Source organism: Scatophagus argus, chromosome 18 (assembly GCF_020382885.2).
Source record: "Scatophagus argus isolate fScaArg1 chromosome 18, fScaArg1.pri, whole genome shotgun sequence".
Classification (NCBI taxonomy): domain Eukaryota; kingdom Metazoa; phylum Chordata; class Actinopteri; family Scatophagidae; genus Scatophagus; species Scatophagus argus.
The window spans coordinates 13,939,831-13,953,313 of NC_058510.1; the positions used below are offsets into that span (position 1 = coordinate 13,939,831).

Genomic DNA, 13,483 nt, shown 5'->3' on the forward strand with positions numbered 1-13,483 from the left:
TGGTGTTCAGGATCACTGCACGTTCACTGAGAGCTGCTTTTCAGAAAAGCTTCTTACTGAGCAGGAGACTCTCAGCATCATGATACACAGGCAGCTCTCTGAGTGCAGTATTTTGGTAGAAGAATTTGCCCAAATTGGCTTAATCTGAGACAAATTTTGGCTACAAGTCATCAAAGAAGTGTGGATGTGTCACAAAACTGAATGAAGAATTCGTTCGAGTCCACAGAGCACAGAAAAACACAGCCTTAAAGTGTTTTGTGATGGCTTGAAGTCGGCAGGAAGGGTTTGCTGTTCACCACCTCTGTCATTTACAGAAGCCAGAGCATCTTAATTTTACCGAAGATGGAGGAGTGAGCGAGACATAATCATCATCATGCCTGAGAGTGATGGGCTGTCAGTCAACTAAACAAGCACCAAACACACAGTACGGTTTTTAATAAGACTAAATATCTCAAAGAACAAAACTGAGAGCCCCGTATACATCTGGTCCCATTAACTGATTTAGTTTTGGGTCAGTATAATGTTAGAAAATTGTGAAATCTCAACTTGAGGTGCACATCGCTCATTTTGTTGAACCAACCTCATGATATCCAGTTAACTATCACGTATGACAAACAAAGACACAATAATGTCACAGTTGAGAAGTTGAAATTAAGGTTATGTTCGGCACTTGATTAATTAACTGATCATCAAAATAAGCTATTATAAGTTATTTTGCTGGTGATTGACGACGTAATTCATCAGCTAATTATTTTGGCTCAAATGCAAAGCGACTGCTCCAACGTTTCCATGCATCTGTCTCACTGTAGACACAGTCTGGCCTCAAATCACTGCTGCTGCTGTGACCTGCAGCAGTTTACTCCAGTTATTTTTATGCTAAAATGGCAGTTCCTTAGTCAGAGCAGGAGGGCCGATTGCAGCATTCAAGAGGTGGAGCGTCGGGTGCAGCAGATCACTGGAATGTTACAAAATGTTCAGGAACAGCACTCTGGTTCCTCAGACCACCAGCACCCAGAGAGGGCTGCATGCATGATAATCCTTTGCTGTGCTTTGTATAATTTGAATGTATTTGTTCACCTCAAAGATAGTGTGCTTTTAAGAAGTGTTAGACATAAACCTGATTTAATGACCATAAGAGAATATTGTCAGAAAGTTAGAATGAACATAATTTTATTGTTGATTATTTGCATTTCAGTTTTTAAAAACCTTTTTATGGTGTGAAACCCTGTGAGAAAAGTGATCAGTTTGCTCTAATTAATCATTTTTGAATCTTCGCACTAATGTACTGGCACTTCTTCTGTCCTCAAGGTGAAGTATAAAACCAAGCAGCAGCAAAAACCAGAAGGTTCTTCAGACCTGCCGAACCTCCTGCAGCTGGAACATGTTCTGCACGCCAGCAAACTGCAGAGCAACGTACGACTTCATGCAAAAACAGCCTCATTCACCTCCTTAACAGATAAAACAGAGACGATGTGTGTGTGCTGATAGTGCTACCAGTCCAGATTAAACAGGTGTGTGTGTGTGTGTGTTGTCAGGTGGAGTATAAGAAGAAGTACGAGCAGACGAAGGCTCAGTACCACATGGCTCTGGACACAGCTGAACAGCTCCACCACAAGGAGAATGCAGTGCTGCACAGCCAGGTTTCTCTCTCTCTCTCTCTCTCTCTTGCAAACAGACACACACACACACACACACACACACACACACACTGCAACTTTGATGCTGCCTTTTCTTTCTCTGCAGCTGTAGCCCTTGTTTTTCCCCCTGTTTGTGAATAAATGTTTATTTGTCGGTTCAGGTGAAGTACAGAGAGGAGTATGAGAGGAACAAAGGTCGCTCTCAGATGGAGTTTGGAGACACCCAGACATACAAAGTGTCTAAAGAAGCTCAGAAGATACAGAGTGAGGTAAAACACCCTTCTCTGTCCTGTTTATTGGAACACTGCAGAGCTGTTCCTCAACAGCACACAGCAACACACACACACTGATGCAAACTGATGAAATTTGACCTTTTAAAGCATGATTAAAGTCATCTTTACACACTCACTCATCATGTTTAGTTTCTCTTTGTGCTCCAGTAATCTTTCACAATGATTTTCCTTGGTTAAAGCGGTTCTAAAGTGGTCTTGTGTCCTTTTAACTGGAAATAGGTTGAGGCTCACACACAGATGAATTGTAGATGACGAGCTAAATGGCAAGAACAGTTGAAAGCCATTTTTAAGATGAAAAAAATTGACACACCTTTTTGGCTGTAATTAATGTAAAATACACTAATTATGACATCATTTCACACAAATGTCTAATAGGATAAAATGATGAATTGATTGCATTTTATATCACTGGGACATCCTGATATTTTCTGTTCATTATTCAACAACATACCTCAGGAACAGAAGGGCAGATTGTGGGCATATTTCACATTTGGACAGATATTGAATTGGCGACACTAATCACTACGTTGACTCTGGGCTCATTGTGTAGATCCTCTGTGCTGTCAGGTTGAAGGTGTGTGTGAAGCATCCACCTCTGTTGCACCATGTTACAAATCTTTCTATCGGTCCTCTCTACTCCTCTGTGAAAATTGTCTCTCAGTGAAGATTCCAGTTATTCACTGGAATCATACAAGTTAGTATAGTGATAACTTCCATTTTATCAAGAATCCACTTGTTACCTCTAATTAAATTGCTTCGAGGTCTTCACTACATATATGGAAGGAAACTGCAACTTGACTGCTGCGTTGAGGCACACACATATTTGAAGTTAATCTTAATATACTGATATAATTCATTTTCCAGTGTGAATACATTCAGCACACACACAGTCAGAAGCAGTGCAGTGTTTATGCAGCTAATGAGAAAATAATGTGACAAGAAGAACAGATGAAGAGGAAGAAATAGGGCCTCTGGGAAATGTGGTCTTAATTATAGGAAAACTAAGCCCCTGGAATGACAAATATCCTAAACACAAAATATGGCAAATATAAAAGGCAGGGAGAATTCAACCAGATAATGAAGCTAGGCACAAGTAACAGAAAGTGTGTCAGTGTGTGTTTCTTCCTACAGGGATGATTTGACAACTGGTCTTATAATGTCATTATGTGTGTGTCTCCCTCAGAGAGAGTATCGCAGGGACTATGAGGAGCAGATGAAGGGCAAAGCCTTGGTTGATGTAGACCAGACACCTGGATACCTGACAGCCCGCCATGCCAGCAGCCTGCTCAGCGAGGTAACACACATACAGACAGCCTCTAATAATGTCGAAAATATAAAATATTCAGTATTTAACTTGATTTGATGATTTTGTGCACCTGAAAAGGAGAAAGTACCTCAAAAAAATAAAACATTTTAAAAAGTAAAAATTAAGTAAAACATTTCATCACATCAACATCATCACATATTTGCTGCTAACCTGCTGATTTGATGCAGACTCAGTCTTAAAGTTACTCTCCCTGTGTATAGAAGTCGTATAGGAAGGACCTGGAGCAAGAAGTGAAGGGGCGGGGCTTATCAGGTATTGGGCTGGAGGAAACACCTGAGCTGCTTAGGGTTAAAAAGGCCAATCAGATACTGAACCAGGTAAAACACACACCTGACACACACACTTAAAAATGGACAAGTGAATGAATGATCCCTGAACGTTGATGAGTTTTGGTGTGTGTGTGTGTGTATGTGTGTGTGTTCACAGAAGGAGTACCGCAGGGATTTGGAGAGGGAGATTGTGGGTAAAGGCATGGAGTTGAGTGCAGATGTTCTTGAGATACAAAGAGCCAAGAGAGCCTCAGAGATTCAGAGCCAGGTAAAAATGTTATGTTTACTGTTCATGAAAGGATGTTGTTGTAATTTCCACAGCAATGATCAGCCCTCAGATCCTCTGGGTGTATGTGTGTGTGTGTCAGAATTCTTACAAGCAGACCGAGCAGCTCAGAGAAAACTCATATGGGACGGTCACAGACACTCCAGAACTGCTGCACGCCTCCTACCTCAAAGACATCTACAGCCAGGTGTGTGTATTTGTGTGTGTTAAATATATTAACAAGGAAGAAGTGTTTAGAACTGGTTTCACCATCAATGGGGGCCTTAAAGCCAGAGATGTGGGTTGGTGACTGAAAGGACACTGATATATCTGTCGTGGGAAGTGAAAAAGAGTAAAGTGGTCCAAAGTTGGCCCCTTTCTAACTGGTTCCTTTTCTCCTTATAGAAGAAGTATAAGGACGAAGCGGAGCGCTTGAAAGGAAGCTACAGTTTGGTTTCGGAAACCCCAGAGATGGAGAGAGTCAAAGCCAATCAAAGACACATCAGCTCTGTGAGCACACACATTTTTATTTTAATCTCGGCAGATCAGACGCCGTTCTGCTCCCATCCTAATGCAGCTTTATTCTCTTCTCAATAATGACAAAGTTTAAAGATTTGTGTTTGTCTTAAATGCAAGTTTTGTGCTTTTAAAGCTGTCCTCTGTCGCCCTCTAGCTGCGGTACTGCTGGGACTCTAAGCTGATGAGAGGGCTGATGTCTTCAGTCACAGAGACGCCAGAGATTGTCCTCGCCAGAGAGAACACCAAGAAGATCAGTGATGTATGTATACTGTAAATTAATTCATATACGCTTAATGAAATGTGTTTAGAGTGGGCATTGCTGGAAACAATGAAGACATAGTGTGTAGTCTTTTGCCCTGATACGGTTGTTCAGAATTTCTTTGCATAACTGAATAAGACTTTGTGGCATCAAAGTGGCAAAAGGATTAGAAGAGTCTTGAAATGTTCAGAAATCTCAACAGTTGACCAAAAAATCCTGATGTTACTGATACTGATAAACAGCCCACTAAGTTATGTTGTGGTCATATGATGCTGTGGACCTGTAGAAAGCTGTTGCACTGTTCCTTTGAAGCTGTAGTCAGCGGCTAGTTCCTCTGCTCAGGTCCAGTACAGAGAGGAAGTGGGCCGCGGCACCGCTGTCATGGACACACCTGAGCTGGAGCGAGTCAGACGCAACCAGGAGAATATCAGCTCAGTGAGGGAGCGCACACACACACACATACACACACACACACACACACACACACACTCAGTTGAGCTCATTTGAGGTTGAGTGGTGTAGAAGCTGCCAATACCGACCTGGCCTGGTCGCCATAACACCAGAGCTGCTTTGTGTGTGTGGTTCTGTTCTGCCATCTGAATGGACGATTGTTCTACACAGTCAGCTAATGGCTGCTAGTAACAACACACTCTTGTTGCACATTTCTAGGCTTGCCTTTGGTGAAGTGCTTCTTGGTCCACAAACACTCTGGCCTCCCACTCCCTCACTTCCTCACAGCAACAGATATCCATTATTACTAACACACACTCCTTTGTTCACACACTCCTCCACTTGTTCCCTCAGTCCTCACACTCCTCATACACCTGCCACCATCACATAAACAAACTGCCACACACTCTCAGATTATTATGCTTCCCTTTACACACCATCTGTTTTCAGGATCATTACTCTGTGTGTGTCTGTGTGTGATGTGGTATCATTAGTGCCAGTAGACCTTTTCAAAGCTGACAGTTTGGCTCGTCATAGCAGGAAAAGCACGTGTGTAAACGACAACATTAAGAACAGCTGCATTCCATTTAGGTGAGCTGGTTTCAGGGTCCTGGTGTTGTGTACTCTGCCATGATGAGTCAAAATGTCTCCTGGGAAAGTGACTGTCCAGGACAACCTGAATGATACTAACAAGAATGATATTTCTGGACAAGCATGAATTACTGAATAAGCAGGGAGCTTGTTGTATTCCATTTCAAAGTTTGGCATCTTGTACAACATGTTCAGTGATGTTGACCATCTGGAGCACGGGGTTCTTCTTGACTGGAAACATGTGTAAAAGAAGTAGTTTTATTTTTTGTCTGTGAATCTGGGATCATTTGACCATCAACCAGAGGTCATGAGCAATAAATCAGTCCAACTTGCAGCTGTGATGTACACACACGTGTCTCATCCACTGACTGCAAATGACACCTTCACTGCCTGGTGACCATGAATGCCTCCAGCTTCACTGATTACACACAGAAACATTTATTGTTGGTGGTGTCAGGTGAGCAGTGATGTCAACCTCTAGCACTTTTCTTGTCGCCTGTACACTGTATATCACACAAGTTGTGAAAGATTAGGGTCTGTCATGTCCCTTGACTGAGTTATAACAAGAACCTGTACAAGGACTGTACAATCACCTAATCTGACACAGTGTCGTCTGATGTTGCAGATGACATAATGTTTCCTGTCCGTCTCTCTAAAAGGTCAAGTACAAGCAGAGTGCAGTGAAGGCCACCAGTGTTGGAGTGACTCCAGAACTGGAAAGAATCAGACAAAACCAGGAGAACATCAGCTCGGCAAGACACACAAACACACACGAACACACACACGCAGGTGCTTATTTCTCAGGGTAATATGACATATAATATTGTGTGTGTGTGTGTGTGTGAACAGGTGAAGTACCAGCGAGGACTGCAGGAGATGAGGGGGCGGAGCTGCACTGAGCTGGACACACCTGAGTACAGGCGTGTCAGGAAGTCACAGGACTCTGTCTCCATGGTAGCAGCCTGGTTGCCGTGGTTCCTACCTTGGCTGCTGCAGGAACTAACATGATTGCCGTAGCACCGCAGTTGGGATTGGCGCACCACTACTAATGACAACCACCAGACAGCGTGGAAGAAGGAGCAGTGTGTGCGTGTGTGCCTGTGCCTGGAAGCGTGTGTGAATGCGTGCTTGCGTTTGTGTTTTAGCCTGCTGGCCATGTTAATTCTTACAGTTTGTACTTTCCTCTCCACATTATTTACCTGCTTTTCTCTACATCAGCTAAGTAAATTTAGGCTGATGAAATCGATGTCTGAATGTCCTATGAGCTTCCTCATTATTTACTAAGGTCCTTGTTGAGAAACGGTGAGTCAGTTCATTTGAATGGTTGAGAGCTGAGTAAGTTAAGAGATAGAAACTTACAGAAACTAAAAACTTATCAGAGCAGGGTTCAGTCTGTGATGTCCGTGTGATGGACAGGTCCATATGATCAAGTAAAAAGATTTCTGGGTCCACTGTGAGTGTGTGTGGGTGTGTGTATGGGTGTGTTTATAATAAAGGATTTTGAAAACATTCCCTGCGTGTGTTTTTTTTGCTTACTGACCAAATGCACCCTGATCTCTGTATGTGTGTGTGTGTGTGCATGTGTGTGTGTGTGTAATTAAAACTAATGTGTGTAGTAACTCTTTGTATGTGCCATTTCCATACTATTGACAAGTGTGAATGTGTATTATGGTCTGTTCTCACCAACAGGCTAAGTATCATGAGGACTTTGAACGGTCACGTGGCCGCGGCTTTACACCAGGATTGGATGATCCCAACATGGAGCGCTACCAGAGAGCCAATCAAATGATTGGAGAGGCAGGATACAGCAAAGGGATCCACCCTCAGGCGATGGAGATGGACAGACGACCAGGAGGCATCATTGTAGGTCAGTGACCTGGAACTGCGTGTGTGAGAGAGAAGATATAGCACATGTTCAGTGTGCCCCTCTGATTGGACAGTGACCCTTTAAAACGGATTGTTACCATGGTTACCTCTAGTCACTTTTATTTGCTGAAATTGTAGGGGGTTTGTTTCACATTTACTCACAATAAAAGCCTTCTATGAGTTAATTCTTAAGTTAAATATGTGCTCCTTAGAGAACCATCACCCTTATTAAAGGACAAGAAATGGAGGGCAAGTGCATTAATGAGAAGTTGAGCTTTGATAATAGGGCAGATTACAATACAGTACAATATATTTTCTGCAGAGGATAGATGTTTTTAGTGCTGGCAGAATGCTGGTGTCTTAGTTTACATTTCCATTACAGAGTCAATCCTGACCTCAGTTATTTCTTGGTATTTAAATCTGAATGTGCAAAACTGAAACCTACTAGGTAACCTTTAATTGTCTATACAGCATGAATAGCATCAGAGCTTTTGATGTCTTCAGTTGTCTTACTGTGTTCTTTATTGTGATTATATATTTCTTCAAATGCTGCTGGGTTTCAAAAAAAATTTCTCATGCAGAACAGTAGAATCTGAGCTGAACTGAAAGGACTGTCCCCCTGAACAACTGGAAGGCTTTTAGTCTTGTGAGATTACGTCATTTTTCATAACATATTTGTAAGATAACAGTCAGGCTTTTCTGACTGCACTGCATCTGGTTTTCCGGCAGTTTAGGACTTTGTCCTGTTTAGGTGAAGTCAAAAGGTCCAGAATCCAGTTTTGACTTTTGTAGGTTTTGTGATTTTATTTTCATAATTATCTTTTTATTGGAGATGAAATTACTATTTTCACATGAGCTACAATATTTTGATTGATATTTATTCAGATGATCACACTCTGAACAGGAAGTCATTGCATAAATACGGACGCTGAGAACGACTTGCATTTATTTTTTGAATGCTGTTACCTGGGGATCACCAGATAAATCATCACAAGGACACATCACGTGTCAAATTTTCTCTTTATCTCAAGAAATCAGCCTTTTGTTTTTCCCAAATAACAAAATGAAAGTACCCAACATTATGAGAAATCAAGCACTGAAATAATTAAGTCCTGATTACAATATTGGAAAAAAACAAACTATTGTGACAGTGTGACCATTCTCAGCTTCTGCACATAAGCAATATTACCCTAATATGAAGAGAGGCACGTGTGTTGTAGTTGTGCTGGTTCCTTGACAGACCGATGTGCACATTTTGTCATCACAGTCCATGTAAGCTTAGTCAGTGTTCTTCAAATGTCCTCTTCCTCCTCCTCTCTGAAGACCTAAAGGTATGGAGAACAGACCCTGGCTCCATTTTTGACTTTGACCCTCTGGAGGATAATATCCAGTCCAAGAGCCTGCGTAGGATGTCTGGTAGTTCCCCTGACTCCTCTTCGTCCTAACAGAATAACAAGCCTGCAGTGACTCCTCCTCTAATTTACCACAGCAGTGGCTTCAGACGTTGTGTTTGAATGAAACAGGTTGTGTGTGTGCCCCCTTGTTTTAATTAACTTCAGTATGGAAGGTTAAATCTGTTTGGTTTCTATTTATTCCCAAACTTTTGTGCCTGTTATTTTGTTTATAAAATTTAAGCACTGATTGATAAACATGTTCACAATCAAGTTGACATTACTGATTAACTTCACCTTATCAGTCCCGTGGTATTGTATTTACTCATAGTCAATAAAACTTATGTTCAAAGCCAAAACAACAGTGAATGTATCTACTAACAAATACGGTGTGTATCAAAGCCTTGTGTATCTTCTTCCTGTGGCACAAAGCTCCAGTTCCAGCTCCACAAAACTGTTGAAACACACCAATGAGCCACACTGTTGCACTGGCTGACATGTTCCGTCATTACATGAACACACACAGTTTATTTTCACTCAGTCCCACATACACCATCCTGCTGCCCCACATACTACCTAAAGCACCAAGTGTGGATTTGTTGACAAAAATGTAAAATATCATCAACTTTATCCTTTAAAGAAATATTTAGTTGATAATGATGTTCAGTTGTATCTCTGTTTGTTCTTCTTGGATAGAAGTTTCTCATTCTCTTCAGTGGTTTTTTGTAATTTCTCACATCTCTCTTTGTGTCATGTGATTATTTCTGTCCTGTGCTGCCTCCTGGTGGTGGCTTCCTGATAGAGCGGGCTGACCGCAGACTGAGCAGGCAGCATTCACAGCAGTCTCTCACCCACAGTCAGAGTCAGTCTGTGAGCTCGCTGACCTCTGACCTCTGGGACCGCAGCAGCACCGAAACTCCTGGTATCTTTACTCATAGCGTCTTTCTCACGTAGACTCACAACAGCAAGGTGACGGAGAGACACGCTCGCATGTGTTTGTGTCGTCACACTGTTTGAAGTGCTGTGTCTAATCCACAAATAAAACTGAATAACCATCTTCTTACAGGTTTGTGCGTCTTCTTACAGATTATATTTTTTAAAAGCTTGAATTGCATAATTCTCTGAAGTTTGCCTAAAATCCACAGCATGTTCACAGCGGAGAAGGCTCTTCAGGTGTCGAACTATTGTGTCAAACAGATGCAGGAAAGACTCTTCCAACTGACTTATTCTCTCTTTTTCTGTCTGTCGTTGTGTTTTCTTGCCTCGTCTCTCGCCCAGCTCCAGTCCTTCCAGGAGCATATCATCAGGGTATCCAGATGCAACAGCAGCAGCAGCAACAGTATCATGGCTACATGCACCAGACCAGCATGTCGTCTGTCAGATCCGTCACATCGCCGCCGCACTCAGGTGCCATGGTACGCTAAGGCTCAAAGCGAATGTCACGTTGCCACCTTTGCATGAATTTAGACAGCAACACCACTTTTCACGCTGGTGCGTTTAGGTGATCCTTGTCATTAAAATTTGGTAGAAAGTTATACATGACTGCCACTAAAAACTGTGGCTCACTTGTTTTTCCATGTGACAGTCCTGGAACATTTTTGTTGTTGTCTTTGATTCTCAGTTCAGTTTCAAGTGGAAAAAACAGATTTGATTAGTCAGAATTTTAAAACTCAATGGAGTTTTAAAATTCATACTGTCTTATTGTGAAAGATGCAAAGACCTCTAGCTCGAGGCCCAGGGAGGCCCAGGCCAGTCAGCCCAGATGTGCTCACTAGGTCACACAGAAAGGGGGCACAAACTCAAGGCACAGTGTACTGTTCACAAACCTGATCTTGCTAGCACAGGAAACCATTTCTACATGAACAAAATTTCAAAAAAATAGTCTCAGACCAAAAGTATGTGGACAGTTTCATGTAAAATAAAAGTGGAATCACAGTCCACAGAATAACACTTGTTGAGGTGTAACCTCTCACTGTCTTATTGTTTGCAGCGAGTTTATCGGGCGCTGTATGACTATGCAGCTCAGGACCACGATGAGGTTTCATTCAGGGACGGCGATGTCATCATCAACGCCCAGCCCATCGATGAGGGCTGGATGTACGGCACCGTGCAGCGAACCGGCAAGTCTGGCATGCTGCCAGCAAATTATGTGGAGTGTTGCAACTAGAGGAGGGAGCAGATGGACGTCGGGCAGTGGTAAAATGTAAAGAATATAATCCACCCTCACTGTTATAAAATCAGCAGTGTGTGACCTTCTTTGTATTTCAGGGATCATTTACATTTTTGGTGTTTCTTCTTCCTGGAAAACTGGCCAGATATAAACAGTGACATCACATCCAGTTGTTTTCAGCTGTTCTAGTGGATTTTTTTGGGTTTTTTAAAAGCACAAAATGGTTCACCAACCTGAAACAGTAAATATTCAGTTTTGGTGTCAGAGACACACAGATATTTATTTTTCTGCTGCCCCTACCGATCTTTGATACAAACAGGTCCATGCTTCTTCTCTGGGTGTTATTGAAAGGCATTTTGGGAAATGATGGAAATCACTAACTAAAGAAGAAGTCTGAGGGGAAGTGGATTAACTCTGAGAAAAAGTATGTTTACAAGTCTAACGCCTGGAACACAATGATCATCACAGACTGCTGATACCAGCTGATAGAATATGGAACTCTTTTTAAGTTGAGGAATGAAGGAATGAAGGAGAGGAGGAAAACCAGAGAAAATGTATACATTTAGCATGCTGTCGATATGTCAAATTTTGCAACTAGAGGAGGGAATAAGAGAAGAAGGATGCATGAAGAAAGACAATGTGAGAGATTAGAAACATCTATAACTATCTGTAATGACCTGCAACAAACTATATCTGATTTTTTTCCCAGCAATTCAAGCACAGTATGAGTAAAATTAGTAATTACAAAAAGCAATTCAGTCTGACTGTCATCTTGGAAGTGTTTAGACTGTAGATTGAAGTCTGGTGATATTCTCTATTTTTCTTGTCATCAACAAAAGTCACACAAACACAGTCAATCCCACTGCTGCCTAAGTACTCTCTAACACCAAACATGGATTAATCCACCTCTGAAAGTAGTCTCAACTTCAGTGAGCGTCTTTTTATGTATGAAACTATATGACTGTTTTACATCTTCTGTAGGAGCCAGTGGGCTTAGAGCTGAGACGACAGTCTGTTTTAGGAAATTACTGAGCGTTTAAAAAGAAAAAGCAAACTTATTAGGAACCAGTGGAATTGCAGCTGAGAGCCACAGACAGGAAGTCAAACAGCATTGAAAGATGGACTAGCAATTTGTTGTTGTTTTTTTTTTTGCCAGATTTCTTTTTTTTTTTGCCAATGAGAAATAAATTGAATAACATCAGACTCATCCTCTGCAGAGAAATGAAGAGTAATAGAGAAAGAAACACTCAAAGATCTCAGAGGAGTTGGAGAATGAGGAGAAAGGAGGGATACACTTTGAATAGCTGAATATTCTGACTTTTCTCCGGAATGATGTGACCAAAGGAAAGAGGGAGGACAGACGGATGAGTGGACAAATTTTAGAAGTCAACAATAAATTAATAGAAACACAATTTAGGGATCTCTCAAGTTTAATGATTTATTTATCCTGAGTTTTAATTCATGTTCAGATGAGCGTAGTTAAGTTTGTGACTTCTGATGTAATCTACAGAAAGACAGAAAGATCACACAGCACAGCTTCAGCAGCACTAACCTCTGTGTTTGTAACTTAACTAACACACTGTGTCTTTCTGTTTCTTGTATCAAAAGAATTGTACTTTTTATTTTTAGCGAGAAAAATGAAAGTGTTCTGTTTGTGTGCTGTCCAGTTAAGTTAACCTCCACAGACAGTAACAGTTTATGCGGACTGAGTGTGTGAGTACGTAAGGCCTTGAGATTTCTGTATGTCGCAGACTATTTTGATACACGGTCTATGTTTTGGAAAGATATATTTTACTCTTTTATGTATCCAATATGTTGTGTTTTTAGGGTTTGTTGTCTTGCTGTGTGCCTCTTGGTCATGTATTGAATAAAACTAAATACTCAGCCATGAGTTGTTATCCTAGCTGGACAGTATTTTGTATTTTGTATGTTTGATTCCATAAATACTAGATGCAATAGAATATAATTTACTCTGTATTTGTGTTAATTCTTGATTTTTTAGATGGCACTTTGTGTCATTTTATTGATCCTTTGATTTTCTTTAATTGGGGGTTTTGGATTATAATGTCACCATTGTAAAGTTTTGATTTAGATTGTATGTCATCACACATTATACTAAGTTTATTTTATATCATTTGAAATTATATATCAGTCAGTCTCATTTATGCTTTCTTTTTTTGCCATATGATAATTGCAGTGTGTTACACGTGGTAGAAATAAAAAATAATTTGTCAACAGAAATGTGATTCTTCTTATTCTGTATATTGGATATGGTTAATAGACGTTTCTTTGAGAATTTAAATCGATTAATTGAAGACATTCTGTGAAATTATTACTTAATACTTATACTTATTACTTTTAAACTTAATATAAAATAGAACTTGTTTAACTGTGTCATACATAGATGTAAATACAACCTATAAAAGCATCGGAAATCATTTTAATA

General features: G+C 40.8%; 1 protein-coding gene across 4 annotated transcripts in view; it reads left to right on the forward strand.

The window, feature by feature from the left end:
- The window catches only part of nebl (nebulette), an 81,211-nt gene extending 67,928 nt beyond the window's left edge, over positions 1-13,283 (forward strand). The window contains exons 54-70 of one of the 4 annotated variants that reach the window (XM_046371764.1): positions 1,309-1,413; positions 1,536-1,640; positions 1,799-1,906; positions 3,114-3,224; positions 3,458-3,574; positions 3,684-3,794; positions 3,895-3,999; positions 4,197-4,301; positions 4,465-4,569; positions 4,912-5,004; positions 6,270-6,362; positions 6,460-6,564; positions 7,300-7,477; positions 8,800-8,892; positions 9,670-9,789; positions 10,146-10,282; positions 10,858-13,283. In XM_046371764.1, coding sequence (XP_046227720.1) covers positions 1,309-1,413; positions 1,536-1,640; positions 1,799-1,906; positions 3,114-3,224; positions 3,458-3,574; positions 3,684-3,794; positions 3,895-3,999; positions 4,197-4,301; positions 4,465-4,569; positions 4,912-5,004; positions 6,270-6,362; positions 6,460-6,564; positions 7,300-7,477; positions 8,800-8,892; positions 9,670-9,789; positions 10,146-10,282; positions 10,858-11,034 — 1,968 coding nt within the window. In that variant the 3' untranslated portion in view covers positions 11,035-13,283. The remainder of the gene's footprint in view (positions 1-1,308; positions 1,414-1,535; positions 1,641-1,798; positions 1,907-3,113; positions 3,225-3,457; positions 3,575-3,683; positions 3,795-3,894; positions 4,000-4,196; positions 4,302-4,464; positions 4,570-4,911; positions 5,005-6,269; positions 6,363-6,459; positions 6,565-7,299; positions 7,478-8,799; positions 8,893-9,669; positions 9,790-10,145; positions 10,283-10,857) is intronic. The other 3 variants (XM_046371765.1, XM_046371766.1, XM_046371767.1) reach the window with 3 other exon arrangements.
- Positions 13,284-13,483: the final 200 nt, after the last annotated feature.